The sequence below is a fragment of the Solanum lycopersicum genome, chromosome 11 (assembly GCF_036512215.1).
Source record: "Solanum lycopersicum chromosome 11, SLM_r2.1".
Classification (NCBI taxonomy): domain Eukaryota; kingdom Viridiplantae; phylum Streptophyta; class Magnoliopsida; order Solanales; family Solanaceae; genus Solanum; species Solanum lycopersicum.
Window position 1 is genome coordinate 6,333,048 of NC_090810.1, and position 16,532 is coordinate 6,349,579.

At 35.4% G+C, this 16,532-nt stretch overlaps 1 protein-coding gene across 2 annotated transcripts; it reads right to left on the bottom strand.

Annotated features, from left to right (window-relative positions):
* Nucleotides 1-1,105: 1,105 nt before the first annotated feature.
* On the bottom strand, nt 1,106-15,339 carry LOC101245907 (small glutamine-rich tetratricopeptide repeat-containing protein 2). 2 transcript variants are annotated; one of them, NM_001347359.1, is made up of 10 exons: nt 15,235-15,324; nt 12,206-12,423; nt 11,138-11,171; nt 8,844-8,980; nt 6,107-6,173; nt 4,346-4,445; nt 3,635-3,798; nt 2,359-2,405; nt 2,209-2,259; nt 1,106-1,817 (listed from the first exon to the last, which is right to left on the bottom strand). In NM_001347359.1, exons 1-10 carry the CDS (start codon nt 15,305-15,307, stop codon nt 1,440-1,442), a joined length of 1,269 nt encoding a protein of 422 aa, NP_001334288.1. In that variant the 5' UTR covers nt 15,308-15,324; the 3' UTR covers nt 1,106-1,439. The 2 variants fall into 2 exon arrangements, with proteins under 2 accessions (NP_001334288.1, NP_001334289.1); NM_001347360.1 differs by having other exon boundaries at nt 1,129-1,817; nt 12,167-12,423; nt 15,235-15,339.
* Between the last annotated feature and the right edge of the window lie 1,193 nt (nt 15,340-16,532).

Here is a 16,532-nt window from a genome sequence, read left to right on the forward strand (position 1 = left end):
TGTATATTCTAGGAGATCACAATGTAAAGTAGTAAATCGTACTACTTTGCACTGAATTTTCTGACACAGTGCGGGCACTGAATAGAAAAGACAGATAAAGGAACAACCCACCTGAAGATAAAAAGAGCTTTTTTCAACAATAAGATTATCAACAATAACATGGTGAATTCAAATGAATGATCAATTCTTAGATGATTGCATGGTGCATAATGTAGGGAAAAAAAGAATTTGAAGATGTTTCTATGAGTGTATTATAAAAACATTTCAAGAGATGAAGTATCGTGGAGTGTAATTATAGTTACAACATTACATATCTTGATGTGTACGAAGCTATCAGTCAATGTATATGTCCTACTTCATCTTCTCTTGTTTATTCATTGATTTTTTTAAGTTTACGTATTTGAGATTTTTCATTTTGAATAGTTCGTTAATTTGATATTGAACAGGAAAAGAGTATGAATAATATGAAGTAGATATAGAGATCAACAATTGTTATACGACTATTTTGTAGCTAATGATAATCTAATCAACAAGAAACACTTTTTACTGATCGTAAACTATAAACACATTCGATAAAAATTTTGGCTTCGTCAGTGAAAACTTGTACCCAACCTGAAAGGGCTTTCTATACTTCACCCACTAAATTGATGTCACTTATGATCTCAAAGTGATTCATTTACGATGAATGGTTCAAATTTTTGATGTAGAATTTATGAGGTACTACAAAATGTCATTTATTTTTAGATCGACTAAAATGAGAAGTACATCACATAAATTAGAATAGAAAAGTTAAAAAAATTCAAAAAATAATATAATCACGATTAACTCAAGGATCTACGATGAGTTCATTTTTTACTTATTCTAGTTTGGATAAATTAATCAAATACAATATAAGAATAGATGTTATTATGTATATCATTTGCTGATAATGTTAATATAATTGATAAAATTAATGAAGGTCTATATTAACCAACTGTTTGAATGATGAAGACACTTTCTAGCAATTAAATTTTTTAGGTTAAAAGTAAAAACAAGATTGAATATATGCATTACAAGTTTAATCAACATAAAAAGTGGGTTAAATAGGATTATGATGGGCTTATTGTTTTAGGGAAGTAGAATTATTGTAAAAAAAAAAAAAAATCTGATATAGGCCATACTTCCATTTCCCATTAATATCAGTACAAAAATGACACTATGTAACTTCTTGAAAACTATATTTTCTGTCAATGTAATCCTCTATATGAGATGGCAAAAACAGAAGTATCCTAAGATTACACTGCAAACCTGAGTTTTAGATCTTTAATGTACAAATCATGTCGAGGGGAAGATGATCAATTCAGATGCAAGAGTGCACTTCACCAAAAAAGCAACAGGTAAAAAGGATGGAGATGTTAATCAACTCGAGAATGAGGTTGAGTTCACTAACATAAATGGCCTCAATTTGGTGTTGATCTTCCATTCATGTTATCCCGAGGATTCTCAGGAGGTTGAGCTCCTGAAAACATCTCCATAACAGACCTTAAGGTTCCTGTCAATTCCTCAGGCATCTGTTCACCAAAACCAAGATTGACGCTCCTGCTTATTCTTATAACAGGATCATTGGTTGAATCAGTGTTGTTGCTTCCTTCTGGCCGGTCTGGACCATGCTGCCCTTGGAATGCATCTCTTGTCATGTTCATAAACACGTTCGTCAAATCAGGAATGCTATTCCCATCAAATGACACTGATCCAAATGGTGGAGGCATGGCATGACTTCTAGGTGCACCAGCAGGCTGGTGATTTGAGTCTTGTCCATGGCTTGAAGAGGTTGAGCTCTGCAAAATAGACAAGGAAAGAAATATAGGGTTTTTTGGTTAATGCTTGCTACAATTGAGGATTGAATTTTCAGATATGTGGAGCTGAATTTATTACCACTTTGTCAGCTCACTGAACTGCAGATACATGTTCCCATTTTTTTACTTATCAAAAAGAAAAAAATATTGAAATCTATTCTTTCTTTTAAACAGAAAGATTACAAGTGAGAATATACATGTTTGTTGTCGTTCCTCACACGAAAATGCAGCATTAGATGGTGCTACCACAGACAGACAGATTATTACAGAGTATTGAGCTCAGCACATGATTTGGTTGTTAATTACATACCTTGTAATTATCAACTTAATAAATCAAGTAAAGCTCTTCTGTAATGCCACAATTGTCAGTTACCTGATCATTCCATCTCCTCTGTTGCTCTTCTTTCAACTTTTGTTCTGCTACCTACAAATTTGAAATATGAGAGTCATACTTCAGATAATACCGCAAACACCATTTTCCAGCTAATAACCTTAAAAACCCCAATTAATAATAGGAACTAACCCGTATATTTTCCTTGATGGAATCATTATTAGGATCCAACTGCAATGCTTCATAAACAAAGCTTTATGTCAGATATAGATTTCTTTTTGCGGATTAACTAGAGAAGAAAATCCAAATATTTGTATACTGGCACAGATTATCTAAATTCCTAACATAGTTTACTCTACAGAGATAAAGTGCACACCTTTTTAAAATTCACCAAGACCGATGTATAGACAGATGCATTACTAAGCACCATAATATAACATATAATAATTCACAGTTGGTGTTGAAAGTTGAAGGGAGCCTTGGCGTTACTGGTAAAGTTATTGTCATGCGACCAAGAGGTCACAGGTTCAAGCTGTGGAAACAACCTCTTGTAGAAATGCAGGGTAAGGTTGCTTACAAAAGACCCTTGGGGTCCGGCCATTCCCCAGACCTGCACATAGCAGGAGCTTAGTGTACCCGGCTGTCCTAATCCCTCGTAGACATAGATATCAGCCGATGCCCACAGTTAACATGTGCAAGGCGGGTTCCATCACTTCCAGCGCAGATTCTGACTGAAATTCTACTTTAATCCATTTATTGGTTGGGGATGGAAGACTTCACTCACCATCTCTTGATGAGGGAAAAGGCAAGGACGAAGAATGAAGGGAGGTTGAAAAGCATTAAATGTAGATAGTGGTTTCTCCCACTCATCTTTTCCTTCCAATTCTTAAAATTGCTTCTATTTAATTTTGTCGTTATGGTTTAGTGGGTACCCACAAACATAATCATGACTGTAAAATGATCGTAAACTTTTCACTAATGAAGTAGGAGGATCCAACTGTCTTTTCTAGCCAACGTTCCCTTTGCCTTTTCTAGTACAGGACTTATATATAACCTAATACAAAGTGAATCTGGCAGACAGTTCAAATACCTAAGAAGCACGATTTAAGACATTTGCAGTAATGTTAAGCGTTAGCTGAGGTTTGTGAAATCATCCTTCAAATCTACGCTTCATCTTATATATTATGTCAGCATATCATGGGAAGAACTTCAAATAAAATGACATGGTGAACTGATGAAACTAACTGAAACAAAATATAGAAAATGAGAAAGCAGTTAATTTCATTCATCAGTTAAAATACAGAACTAGAAACCACACCAGTAGCCGCATGCCAAAGATGTTGGAGCATAAAGATGACCATTCTCAATAAATTCAAAAATATAATGTACTCCAAACTACCAAGATTTCAAAAATTCTAAAACCAAACCAACTAAACAACTAATAAAGCGAAAAGATTCTTAATCCAACCTTTTGTGAATCCCTTATCTATGGCATCACGGTACTTCCCTTGAGCATAATAGACAAAACCCAATCTACTATAAGCCTTGCTATAATTGGGGTTGATTGCAATAGATTTTTGGCAGTCTTGAACTGCTGCTTCATATTGTTGGATCTGGGTTAAAGCAGCTGCCCTGATACATCACAAAAACTTCATCTTAATTAGAGATACTCACAATTAGAAAGATTCATCTCATTGGTGTTAGAATTTTCAAAAAAATAGACATAACAAATACTCCTTCATCCCATGGTTTTTGACAGGCAACAGAGTTCAAGAAAGAAAGAACGATAATACTTGTGGTCTAAAATAATTCATAGATATTTATGTGACTATAGAACATCTCTTGAGGGTAAAATGAAAAGTTTAAAGTTAAACTGTTACTTTTTCAAAAAAAAAAAAAAAAAGAAGACCAGGAGGCTGATTTTATATATCAATAAGCAACCAAACAATGTCTTTCTTTAAAATAAATAAACAAAGAAGGCCCAACAGGCAATGCAAAGATGCAGAACTAAAACACTGGCCCAAACAAAAACCACCAGATATGTTTTAAATACAGAAAGGTGTCATTTTTTTAACTGACTAAAAAGGAAGGATATCACATAAATTGGGATGGATGAAGTAATATTTTTGCATGCGAAAAGCGATAGTAACTTTCTTCCATCAATGTGATAATGACGCACCTGTTGCAATAGTAAACTGCATTATCTTCACAAAGTGCAATTGCAAAAGAATACAGCTCAATAGCATCAGGGTAAAGTTTTGACTGCATCGCTTTATTACCTATTATAAAATCACCAAAAGAAAAGAGAACTTTTGAGTATTTTTTGAAAGAAAATGAACTACACCGTTGAAAGGAAACTAAACCTCTCCGCGAGAAGGTGTCAACCTCAAGCACACATTTTTGAGAATATTCAAGTAAGGCCCCTGTTGAAAACATCTTCACAATGACTGAGGTAACTCAAAGCCCAATCCTCTGTCCCATAAAATTAGGATTCAGCTGAGTGTATGGAGCATGGCTGAACTGAGGCCCGAGGGAAGTTCAAGTTACTGTGAAGTGTGAACCAAAATTAGCTTACCCTGAATTCAACTCAACATGATTTGAGCTTTTCATCCTGTAGTAATATGAACTACTGATAGTTCCACGTGCTACTCGTGATTTAACTAGTTTGTTTCTCCTAAATATACTGGAAACTAGGCACGTCTTGGAATGAGATGGGTCCAAATAGGCAAAATGAATATTGAAGATTCATCTTTTGATAACAGTGGTACTCTGACCAACTTGCACGCACATCAACTATTCCACTCTTTACCTGCACGGCCAGTATAGATACGGGGTAGCACCATGCCACCATCCACCCTAGCTTAAGCAGATAAGAAGAAATCAACTAATTTCTCTTACTTTTTCTCTCACTTGTGGGTCTTAATTCCAACTTCATAGACTGCTAAGAACATCATCTTGGGTGAAATATCGACGATTCATATAGTCAAATTCCATTTTGAAGTTTGAACACAAGGGAACTGGACATTTCAACAATTTAGTCAAGCTGAAAGTTGAATATGGAGGGAAAATCAAATTTAGGAAGATTGCCCACTGCAGCAGAATATACTGAGACAAACCTTTAACCAGGTATCAGTTAAGCACTAGACAAGGAGGCCTAAATTGAAGATTGTATAATTGGAAATGAAAAGAACATCAGGTTCAGGTGCCATTCCAAGACTGGAAAATGGAAATCATATCCTAGTTCCTTTTTTAGCTATCAGAAGCTAACAAGTTATCAAATGAAACTGATTCTTCCACTTGGCGAGCAAGGAAGGACGGTACATTTTAGGTGAAATCTTGCTACGAGGTACTGATGGCTCTGCTAATGAAAGAAGAATATTGCCCTGGAATGCAATCTTAAACCCTGTTGAACACTTACTACATTGCAGCAAAAGAAACCTGCTTAACAATGAGAACTCAGCAGTTATTACTAGTGTGAAGAAATAGCCGAAACGGTAAAAAACTACTGTTGGATTCCTGTTTGCTGGCAAAGCTAGAGTTTATTTCTAAATCCATTTGGTGTACCGTGGATGATGCCAAACATTGTGAAAAAGCAATAGAATGTTACAAAGGGCAGAAAATAAGACAATGCAAACAATCTGGAATACAGTGCCTTCTTGCATGTACAAAGAGAAGGAAACAGACGAAGTTCTGATGGGAAGAATGAATTGGGGCTGTAATTCTATGTTTCTATGGGTTACAATTCTAGAAGTCATACATCTTTATAATATTTACCTATTTTGCGGAAAATGCAAAAAATATTTGATACTCTCTTACATTTCTTAACTCATTACATAGCTAATCGAGATACAGTTTATAATACTGGTAATCTCACCACTTTGCTGTTTCATCAATAAAACAACTTTACTTTGGAGGGAAAAAAGTTGTAGTTACAATATACCTTGTGATTTTAAGATCTCAGCGAGGTTGTTTCGGTTGAAAATAGTACATCCAGATTTTTGCATCTCCTAAAACCATAAAAATAAAGGCGGTAGGAAAATATCAGAGGAACAATAACTGCAACAATTATATCGAATCATGAAAAGCAACACTAGCCAGTAAATGTACACAAGCAGCTATGACATGCTCAGAGCCTGTGCCTATTTGTAAGAAATAGATTAAAAAAAAAATTGAATTGATCAACTGAAATATGGTTTGTTCGAACAGAGAACAATCGGGCAAATAAGATACGAAGTTGGAGAAGTTTGTGGAGAGACCAAGGTGGTTACTAGAATATCTTCTTTCTTCGCTATTCTACTAGATTTACTACTATATAAAAGTCGCTATCGCTATTCTAATAGATTTACTACTATATAAAAGTGTCTAGAAGCAGACAACTATTCTTCGACATGCATGCTTCTAGCCGGCGGTATTTTTGGAAATTATGTACTTTCTCTAATTCAATTCATTTGTCTTGCTTTTCTTTTAGTTTGTTATATATTTGAAAATTAAATAAAAAGTACTATAAATTACAACAATTAACAACTTAAAAGAGGTAAAAAGAAACATATAAAAATTTGATCGACTTTCGAAATTCTATCAGTGTCACATATATTGGGACAGAGAGAGTAAAATATATTATTTGAAAATTACATAAAAAGCATTATAAATCCAATACTTACCTTAAATACTTAAAAAAGCATTTAAAAATTTAGTTTAACTCTCCAAATTCAATATGTGCCCCATAAATTAGGACAGACATTTTGGAGAGGGGTGTAACAGTGCATATAGGAAGGGGGTGGAGAACTAAAGACGTCAACATGCCTTGTAGTAGCGGATTGTGGAGGAATATTATGAAAGGATGGGTAGAATTTATGGCAATATTCTCCTATCATTTAGGATAGGAGATAGGAGATAGGAGAAGGGTTAGCTTTTGGGGACACAACTGGTGTGGGCATTACTTCTTGAAAACTGAATTCCTGAGCATTTATAGGGTATCATGTCAAAAGGAGATGACATTTCGGCAAATTTAGGAGATATAAGGTGATTCAGGAGGGATTTCCATGTTTGGGAAGTAACCGAGTTTCAAAGATAGCCAGTCTTGCTTCATAAGCAATGTATGCCAATAGATAACCTCTATGCTCTGAGGTTGGTGTGGGAATTTCATTTGAGAAAAAGGTAACTGTGTATTCACAAAAGGCTCATCATCAAATAAATGATGAGCATAGGTCACTTACAATCTCATCAGAGCATTACCCTACGGGAGATTACGAATGTTTTATAAAAAGCTCTTGTCACACAACAATCATGTTTTACCACGTAAAAAGAGATTTAATTATTTTTTTCAATGTCTTCTCCTTTTCTTTGTTTTCTTCTTCTCCTTGTAAAGATAATAACAAAGACACATGGCTGTATACAGGAGGTATACCAAAAGAGAGAGATCTACAAAAATATGATCCTCTTCAAAAGACACCCAATCCTCTATATAAACATGAACTATACGAGTGCACCAAAAGAATATAAGGGATCAGCAACTCTCCTCAATTAGGCAAAGCTCATCGCCACCCCCTCAAAAGCTCTCTTATTTCTCTCCTTCCAGATGATCAAAAAGAAGACCAAGAGAAGCAACATTCTAAGTCTTGTGCCTTCTTCTCTTAGTCCCACTCTTCAACTGAACATTAACTCCTTCACGGATTTCGGCATAACCCAAGAAACACCAAAACCAACTAAAGATATCCCACCATCACATCGTGACAATTTTGCAAATGTAACAAAATATGATCCACATCCTCACTTGCCTCCTTACACAAGAAACACCACCTTATATGAACAACCTTTCTCTTCCTAAGAAACTCCGCCATCAGTAACCACTCTAGTCGCCAACAACGTGAAGAAGCACACCTTCATCAGTACCTTAGGTATCCAGACCGATTCAAAAGGGAAACTATCCTCCGCCCTAACCAGATGATAGTTCGCTTGAAATGCTCCTCCCATGTGCTGCTGGAAAGTGCAAAACACTCCATGTCCATGGCATGTAGGCGTAAAAGGGGGCTCTTAGTACCAGTTTATATGATTCAGAGGGGTACCCTGCATAGCTTAAGGTTGTAACAGAAAAAAGACGACTACTTTGAGGGTATTTATGTATAGTTGCCTCACAAAATTTACATTTTTGGACAAAGAATTAGAAGTTGTATTTAAGTGAAATAGGTGTGGAGATGAGGCCCAGGTCTTAGCCCCTTGGTGCCTGAATTGATGCATTGTCTAAGCGAAGCAAATCACAACCTGCATTCTCTAGGGCATCAGCACTCTCACGCGAGTCTTTAACAACAATGAGTTCCCCCTTCTTAACATCGGTCTTTTTTTCTAATCAAACTTTTTTGTGTTCTTTCTTACATCATCACAGGGAAATTTTATCATCGGTGATAATGATGTCAAATAAAGGAAATATGAGCCTTCCAAATCTAGGAAGCATTTTGCATCACACGGTGAAAGAAAATACTTTGATGTCAATTCTTGAATAAAAAATACCATTTATGAAGTATTGTTCACAGATTACTCTGCAAGGTTGAACAGAAAAAGGGTAAAAAAAGGTGTGAGATGAAATACTGTGCTTCCTTAACCAATACCATCGAGTTCAGAATACTCATGCATCGCAGTTGTCGAATCGTGAACAAAATAACTTGTGTGTCAGTATATACCTCCAAAGCAGTATGGAATATCCTTGATGCCTTATCCAACTGAGCCTGATCGTCATTTCCATCGGGCAAGCTTCTGAAATAGTGAGATTTTTCAAGAGCATCAAAAAACTGCCCAAAGAGCTCATCTTTGGATATACCTGTATGATAAACAACAAGAGTTGATTAGAATAAAGCAAGAGACTAGGGCAAACAGGAAAGAGGCAGTTCTACCAGCCACTGCCGCAAACATATGTTGTGAAAGGAAAATATATAGAAGGCAAAACAAGGTTTAAAAGATACGGATAACGTACTTGGTTCAACAAAGAACAAGAAAATGCATCTAAAAAGTAACAGGAACAGAACAAAAGACTACAGGAAAAGCAAGTGACTTGTACTTGTTCTTTGCAACCATGTCAGCAACCTACATGTATGCCATTTGAACTAAAAGACCCCACTTCCACATTCTAAAGAAAGGCTGGAAAATAGCGAGACATGTGTAGCCCAGAAGAATGATTTTGTTACATCTAATAATCAATAAACTAAACCTCAATCCCAACAAGTAGAGAATACTTTATATGAATCTACTACAGATATTCCGCTTTACTCTACCTATTTCATTTCAATTCAAAAAAAATTGTCGATACGGAAAATTAAGAATTCTCCAAATTATAGCTAACCAGACATACATCTGAACCAACTTCTCTGATTTTAATGCTATGTTGCTCGGACTCTTCAAAAATGTCAACGGGTGCATTTTGGATCCGCCAGAAGTAGTGTATTTTTGGTGAATCCGACACGGATGCGGCATCAAAACAGGTGGCTGCATACGGAAGGGTTTAATGAGAGGGTTGGGCTCTTTCAATTTCAGTGGTAGCCCTGAGTATATTTTGGTGGCTAAACTGAAAGCTCTGAAAGCTGAATTGAAGGAGTGGAGTAAGACAAGTCACACCAATGTACATGTTCAGTAACAAATGGTTCTTTCCCAGTTTGCTGAACTGAAGGAGATGCAGGAACATAGAGCTCTACAGGAATAAGAGATAGCTTCTTTTTTGATAAAGGAATAAGAGATAGCTTCTAGAATGGCTCTTACTATGGAGTTCGAAGATATAGCTAGAAGAGATTGCCAGGAGACAAAGATACAGGGCAACCTGGCTACAACATGGGGACAAGAACACTTCAGGGGGTATTTGGGTTAGCTTTTTTTGAGTAGTTTATTTTTGTACATTTTAAGTATATTGGAAAAATTGTCCTTGACCTTATTTTCATGGTTTTCAATAATATAATAAATTACTATGAAACTATGTAAAAAATAAATAAAAAAGAGGCAACTAGATTTAAGGTATTACTCCCTCTGTCCCATTTTATATGGCACACTCGTCTTATTAGTTTGTCCCAAAGAAAATATAATATTTCGAAATAATTGTTAAACTTTCCATTTTACTCTTAATGAGGTGAGATAATATATAGCAACACAAATGTTTATGACGTATAGAGGCCACAAGTTTCAAATATCTTTCTTTCCTTAAAAAGAATTCAGGCAAACATCGTCACATAAATTGAGACCGGAAGAGAAATAAACTCACTGCCAATAGAAATGACTACACTTTTTATTGCAAAAAGTGTAGAAAAGTTTGTTACTATAAACACAACAAATAATCATTTGACATTAACAAAGTGTAAAATTGGAACTAGGCAAAATATAGATGCAAAAAGTACATGAACCAAATTAAACTTAAGAATTGGATGCAAACATGTACATTTTTTTAAAAAAAAAAAGTTAGTTAGCAGTGCTTTATTAGTTCTCTAGTTTCTTGATCCCGATCACTAACAAGTTCATTAATAACGTTTTGTTAACAAAAACTATATTGCTTTGCCAACTATATTAATTGCCAAGATTTGCCCTCTTAAAGACAGACCCGTGGTGATGAGGTGTAGGTCTAAGTGGCTTGGTGCTTGCACAAAACCGCCATCTCAGCAAGGTGGAACGTCTAAATTGCGCCTCACAAAACTTCAGAGTTTAAGTGTGCTTCAAGCGAGCATTTAATGACACTGACGATGACAGCACAAACATATGGACAAGAAATACTAAAAGTAAGATGGTTAAATGTGGTATACTAGTCAAAGTAAGAATCTGAGGACATTATACAGAGCCCTTCAATGGAACCTATAATTTGAAGCTAAGTTGCGCTGACTCTTCACTTGATGCTGTACCCATGTCGGATTCTCCAAAAATCCACTACTTCTAGAGAACCCGACACTCGCACATTGACATTTTTGAAGAGTTCGAGCAACATAGATTTGGAGTTTAGCCTTACCAAAACTGTGAGCTTCTTTTGTCCTATCTTCGGCCTGATAAAAAAAAATACAATGTGTTAAAAAGTTAAATGCTGCACAAAAATGTTGAAACACATACCGATAATTCAATTAAAGATTGGTAGAAAAAAAAAGGAGATTAACGGTAGCTAATGTATGGCCTAAATAAATTACAAAAAATGACTCTGGCAACAGATATTGTCACAGTAAGTCCTCTGTCGTGGCTGTACTGTAAAGCACACAGTACTCCAGATGTAAGCATTGGACAATCATTTCCATGCTAGATTGTACCATCCCATCCTTGAAAAGAAAACTATTTTTGAGCTAAGATAATCTAGTGACAAAATTTCGCGTGAACTTTCATCATCAACAACAACATACCCAATGAATTTACATCCAATTTGAATTTATGCATAAAACCCTGTGGCATCAAGCACACAGTTTCTAACCAATAGAACTTCTTTACATCGTAATTTGCGAGCATATGACAGCAATGTAATGATAAATTTATGAAGTGCCTATTTTTTATGCTGCATTTTGATGCTTAAGTACCATGGTCAAGCACAAGTATAAGAGTTGAGACACCTGAATATGACATCCACAGAGGACAATCGTGTGGACCACTTTATCTGAACAGAGTAATTTACTGATACGACTATTATTAGACGTAAGGTGCATAGCAAACTTAACTACTTACTAGATGCCCTGGAATGTGACTTAATGATCATGGTCATGCCCCAAATATCTCAATTTTGCCCAACCATGAAGGAAAACTGTTGTTGTGTGAACAGTTATAAAAATAAGAGAAAATGTAGATGTAGACAACACAGCGGATTTAAACCTCACAGGTCTATAGCTGATAGGCCACCATATAGAAAAGAGAAAGCAAACATGCTGATATAAGGAATAGAAACTGGACCTGAAATACATGAAATAAGGGGAAACTATCCAAAAGAATCAAGCTGAGAAGACTGACAGATGAAATAAAGAGAAAAAAAACATCAAGAAGAATGGGGTAGGAATGGGGAAACCAGCAAATGTGATCGATCTGCATCTTTAGCATGTACAACCTTCTGCCTTGAAGATGTACAAGGAGCATCTGATGAAGATACATCATGCCTAAGATCTACACTTCTTTGGCTTTGGTCAACTGCTTCCCCTGAACTGAATATGTCCACTAATGAGTCTGAACTTGAGGCATGAGATGAAGGATCAATCTTAAAAGCCTCTGATAGACATTGCTTAGCAACCTCAAGTCCTTCATAATCAACTCCTGCAGCAGGTTCCACTGTGAAACAAGAGAGACATTGTCAGTAAACGCGAAATTGATATACTAAGAACTGAAAAAACTTCCTAACTGACAGAACAAACACCAGGACATCAAACATTATTAAGAGAAACAAGAAAGCGTAAACAACATGCACCAAATAATGTAACATGAAAATGCTTTATTAAGGCATTGAGGTTCCAAAATCCCAAATAATTTGGTATTTCCCAGTTCTGCTACCCAGTCAAGCAGTCTTGAAACTTCTTAGGGATATAATTATTTCCAGTCTAACCTGCCAACTGGCTTCAATAAATGTATTTGGAATCCCTAAGGGGACACTAGTGCTCATCTAGTACTTTAGTTTGGATCCCTCGCCTATTAGAGCAAATAACTTGGTCTGGCATAAAAGTTGAAAGCCAAAACTGGTCTCTTGTTCCTAAAACTGAGTTGTACGATCTCTCTCTCTTACATCCAGACTTCATTTATTCTTTCTAAAACATTATTTTATGTATAGAGTAATCTGGTTATCTTTCATGAAAGTAAGAGAACTTGATCTGGCAGAATCTGAATGTTCAAAACAGGGACACATACAAGTCAAACAGAGCAGCTTGGTGACTCGAACTCCCAACCTCAAACTTGGAGGCACAAGGTGCTTTCCACTTGAGCTACCTCTTGTCCCTTTTCATTAATCTCTTTACAATAAAAATACTTGTGAAATCACGAGGATTTCATTTGAAAAGAAGAATTAGCAACAGATACTACAACATCAAAAAGAAGAAAATAAAATGTCCAACTTTACGTTACACAAGCTGGACTAACAGTAGTATCTTTTAAATCACATAAATGGTCCCAGATGTTTGAGCTAAGTTGTTACTTGTTACTTTGTTCTAAATATTCCAATTTTCTTAACTCCACCGTATATCATAAGATTGGAATGGTGATTAGCAACCAAATTACGGCCATCACTCAAGCCTCCAGTGATTGTGTTGGGGCCATTTTTTTGGAAGAAGACCTATTGCTTTCCCCCACTACTCCACATTTCCAAGAATTCTTTCCTTTGACCTCCACCGTCTATTCTTTCCAACCCAAAACGACAACTATTTTAAAGCATGTTGTGGGATTTTTGAGACGTCATTGGGAAGTGGGGAGATGGTTTGTTAATTTGTGAAGGGATTATATAGAAGGATAGAATACGATGATGTGAACTAGTGCAAAAGAGGGCAGGTTGAATAATTGTACTGATGGACATTTTCTTTTAGGATTGGATTCCAAATTTACAATATTTAACGTTTATTCATTTAGCTTAAGTGTCAAACTTGGATGATGGATCAAAGTAATTAGTAAAAGGAGGCTTAATGATAGGGTTTCAAACTTGGAATTGAACATATTATTAACAAGGCAGGGAAATGCAGAGGAAGTAGTGGTAGGGTTGGAGATAGGTATGTTGGTTATAAATGCTAAAAGATAAAGGTTGGAGGAAGTGGGTGCCCTGAACAAAGGCTAGATGAGGAAACATGGTGGTATGGCTGATCAGATTTTGTCTGTGGGATGAGAAGCGGCAGCCTGATGGTTGTGAAACATGACTAGTTTTTTTTCACTTTAAGTTTCTCCTTATCCTCGCTTTTTATGATTCCCTCTAAGTTTGGTTTGTTCTTACAAATCACTTAGTAAGTAGCATGTGTCATTTTTGGCTTATCCTTTTAGCCTACCATCTTGTTTTTCCCCACTTTTTAATCCTCGATGCTCAGATTCAACCAGACAGCCGGATTCAGTTCCTGTTGTTTGTAAGAATCATTCAAGGGTGTGGCGTAGTGGTCAATGAAGTGGGTTGAACATCATGAGGTCTTGGTTCATATCCCAACAAAGACCAAACACTAGATGATTTTTTCCTATTTGTTCTAACATTGGTGGTCAAGTACTTGTTGCTGGTGTGAGGTACCAGGTATCCCATGGAATGAGTCAACGTGCGCACAAGCTACCCTGGACACCATGATTATCATCAGAAGAAGAAAAAAAAAGGGAATCACCTACAACACCAACTACACGCCATAGGATATAATCAAAATTGTAATTTAGCTCATAAACTGAGAATTAACGCCTAACAACTCTCCATACAACATTTTAAATGCTAAAGATAGGCAGCCGAAAGTTCCCATTTGCAGTTCTGTTCAATCCTTCGTACGTTACTCATTCTCAAAAGAAAACAATGCCTTCTAACCACTGGTTCTAGAACCACATCAACTGCCATATGCAAGACCCTAATGTTGCACCCATGCTGTCCATAGTAAATACTCCTACTCCCAACATACTTTTCGAAGAATAGCTTCCCTTCTGTCACTTCAAATTCTTATGCTCAACTCCCTTTAAACCTACTAAGCATAAGAGATGGTAAACAGGCCCAAAACCCACCAATTACCATATACAAGAAACTAATACTTCACTGATGAGTTTCAGATCTAAACTGAATATGCTGAGAAGATCAACTTGTACCAATTAATACAAAATCCTGATCCTAAACCCCCTCCCCCCACCCTAAAGTAACTCTTACCCTATGAAGTTTTAGTTTCCCGTTCTAATCAGCACGTTGGATACATTTATGCAGTGCACTAGCAGAATTAATCATCTCTGATTTTAGTGTAGTAAGCCGATAAATTGATTTCGTTTTATCAAAATAAACTGTTCATCACTTATTTAGCTTAGCACCATGCGTCGGAATTCTGAATAGCAGGGTCTGTAACGCTCATTTCTGTTTAATCAATACAGAAGTGTAATTTATAAACTGCGAAAAATGTGTATGGATCCATCAGAGAGAAGAGAATAGGAAGAATTTACCAGAATCAAGGAAGCGCAAGAAGGAGAGAACTATGCGACGCGAGAGAGGAGAATCCGTCTTCAGCTTCGCCATTGACGGAGGAGACCACCGCGTGGCTTTTTATGAATCTGGTCCTCTTTACTATTTATATATATATATGTATAATTTATTTAGTATAATGTCTATTATTTTTACGAAAATTCTATTACCTTCTTACATTATTTTAAAATGTTATAAATAATATTATAAAACTAGACACTCACATTCTTTAATATATAATGATGAATAGAGATTCACGTATATATAATGATTTTTTTAAAAAAAAAATTATAGTTCATTTTTAAATCTTTACTGGTATAATTCTACATTCTTTAATATATAATGATGAATAGAGACTCATATATATATATAATGATTTTTTTTTTAAAAAAAATTATAGTTCATTTTTTAATCTTTACTAGTATAATTCTCGTGTAATGCACGAGGTGTTTGGGGGAAAAAATATTATTTATATTTTTTCATGTTATAGTTTGTATTTATGAACATTTATAAGAAGGCTAATATGAATAGGGAAATTATTTTTATTTTTTAAAAAATGTCGAATATGATGTGATATGTCATAATTTCAAATTTTGTTGATGAGTTCATATAATTTTCTCAACAATTGCTTTTGTGAACTATTCATTAACTCTAGATTAAGAATATCAAGTAAAATTATAACAAATTTGAAAATTCAATTTAAAATAATTCACCATTAAACACAAAGATAATATGCTTACTCGATACTTTATAGAAAAAGCATAATGTACGTATCTAATACAGTATACAAAATATGAATAAGTAACTAATAGATAAGATGTACATATATCACCAAAATCAGTAACATAAACATGACTTTCAATCCTCAATCTTCAAATAACATAACAACCACAACAAACATATCCAACATCATTACAACAAATAAATCGCTTCACTCGTGGGACTAACACACAAACAAACAATCGACGTGTATTAGGCGTGTACCTGAGCGAACATGATAAAAAATATGTACCATGTGTAATATTCAAGCAAATCAAATATTTTTTATCGGATGTGGTATCTAAGCTAATAAATCATATGTACTAAGCATGGTATCCGAACCAACATATAATATGTACGAGGCATGGTACTGAATCAACCAATAAACACAAACATCACACGATCACACTTATATTAAATACAACCACACTTGTAAGAGTACACGTAGTTCAGACAAATTTGTGGCATGAGATCGACAACAATACATGTATCAGTGCACATTATTATTCCTTTATTCCAC

Coding starts and splice junctions, on each gene's coding strand:
- LOC101245907 (NM_001347360.1), bottom strand. CDS start 15,307: ATGGCGAAGCTGAAGACGGATTCTCCTCTCTCGCGTCGCATAGTTCTC. Junction 6,174..8,843: donor TATTCCATACTGCTTTGGAG/GTATATACTGAC, acceptor TTATGGTTTTAG/GAGATGCAAAAATCTGGATG. Junction 1,818..2,208: donor AGAGGAGATGGAATGATCAG/GTAACTGACAAT, acceptor TCTATTTTGCAG/AGCTCAACCTCTTCAAGCCA.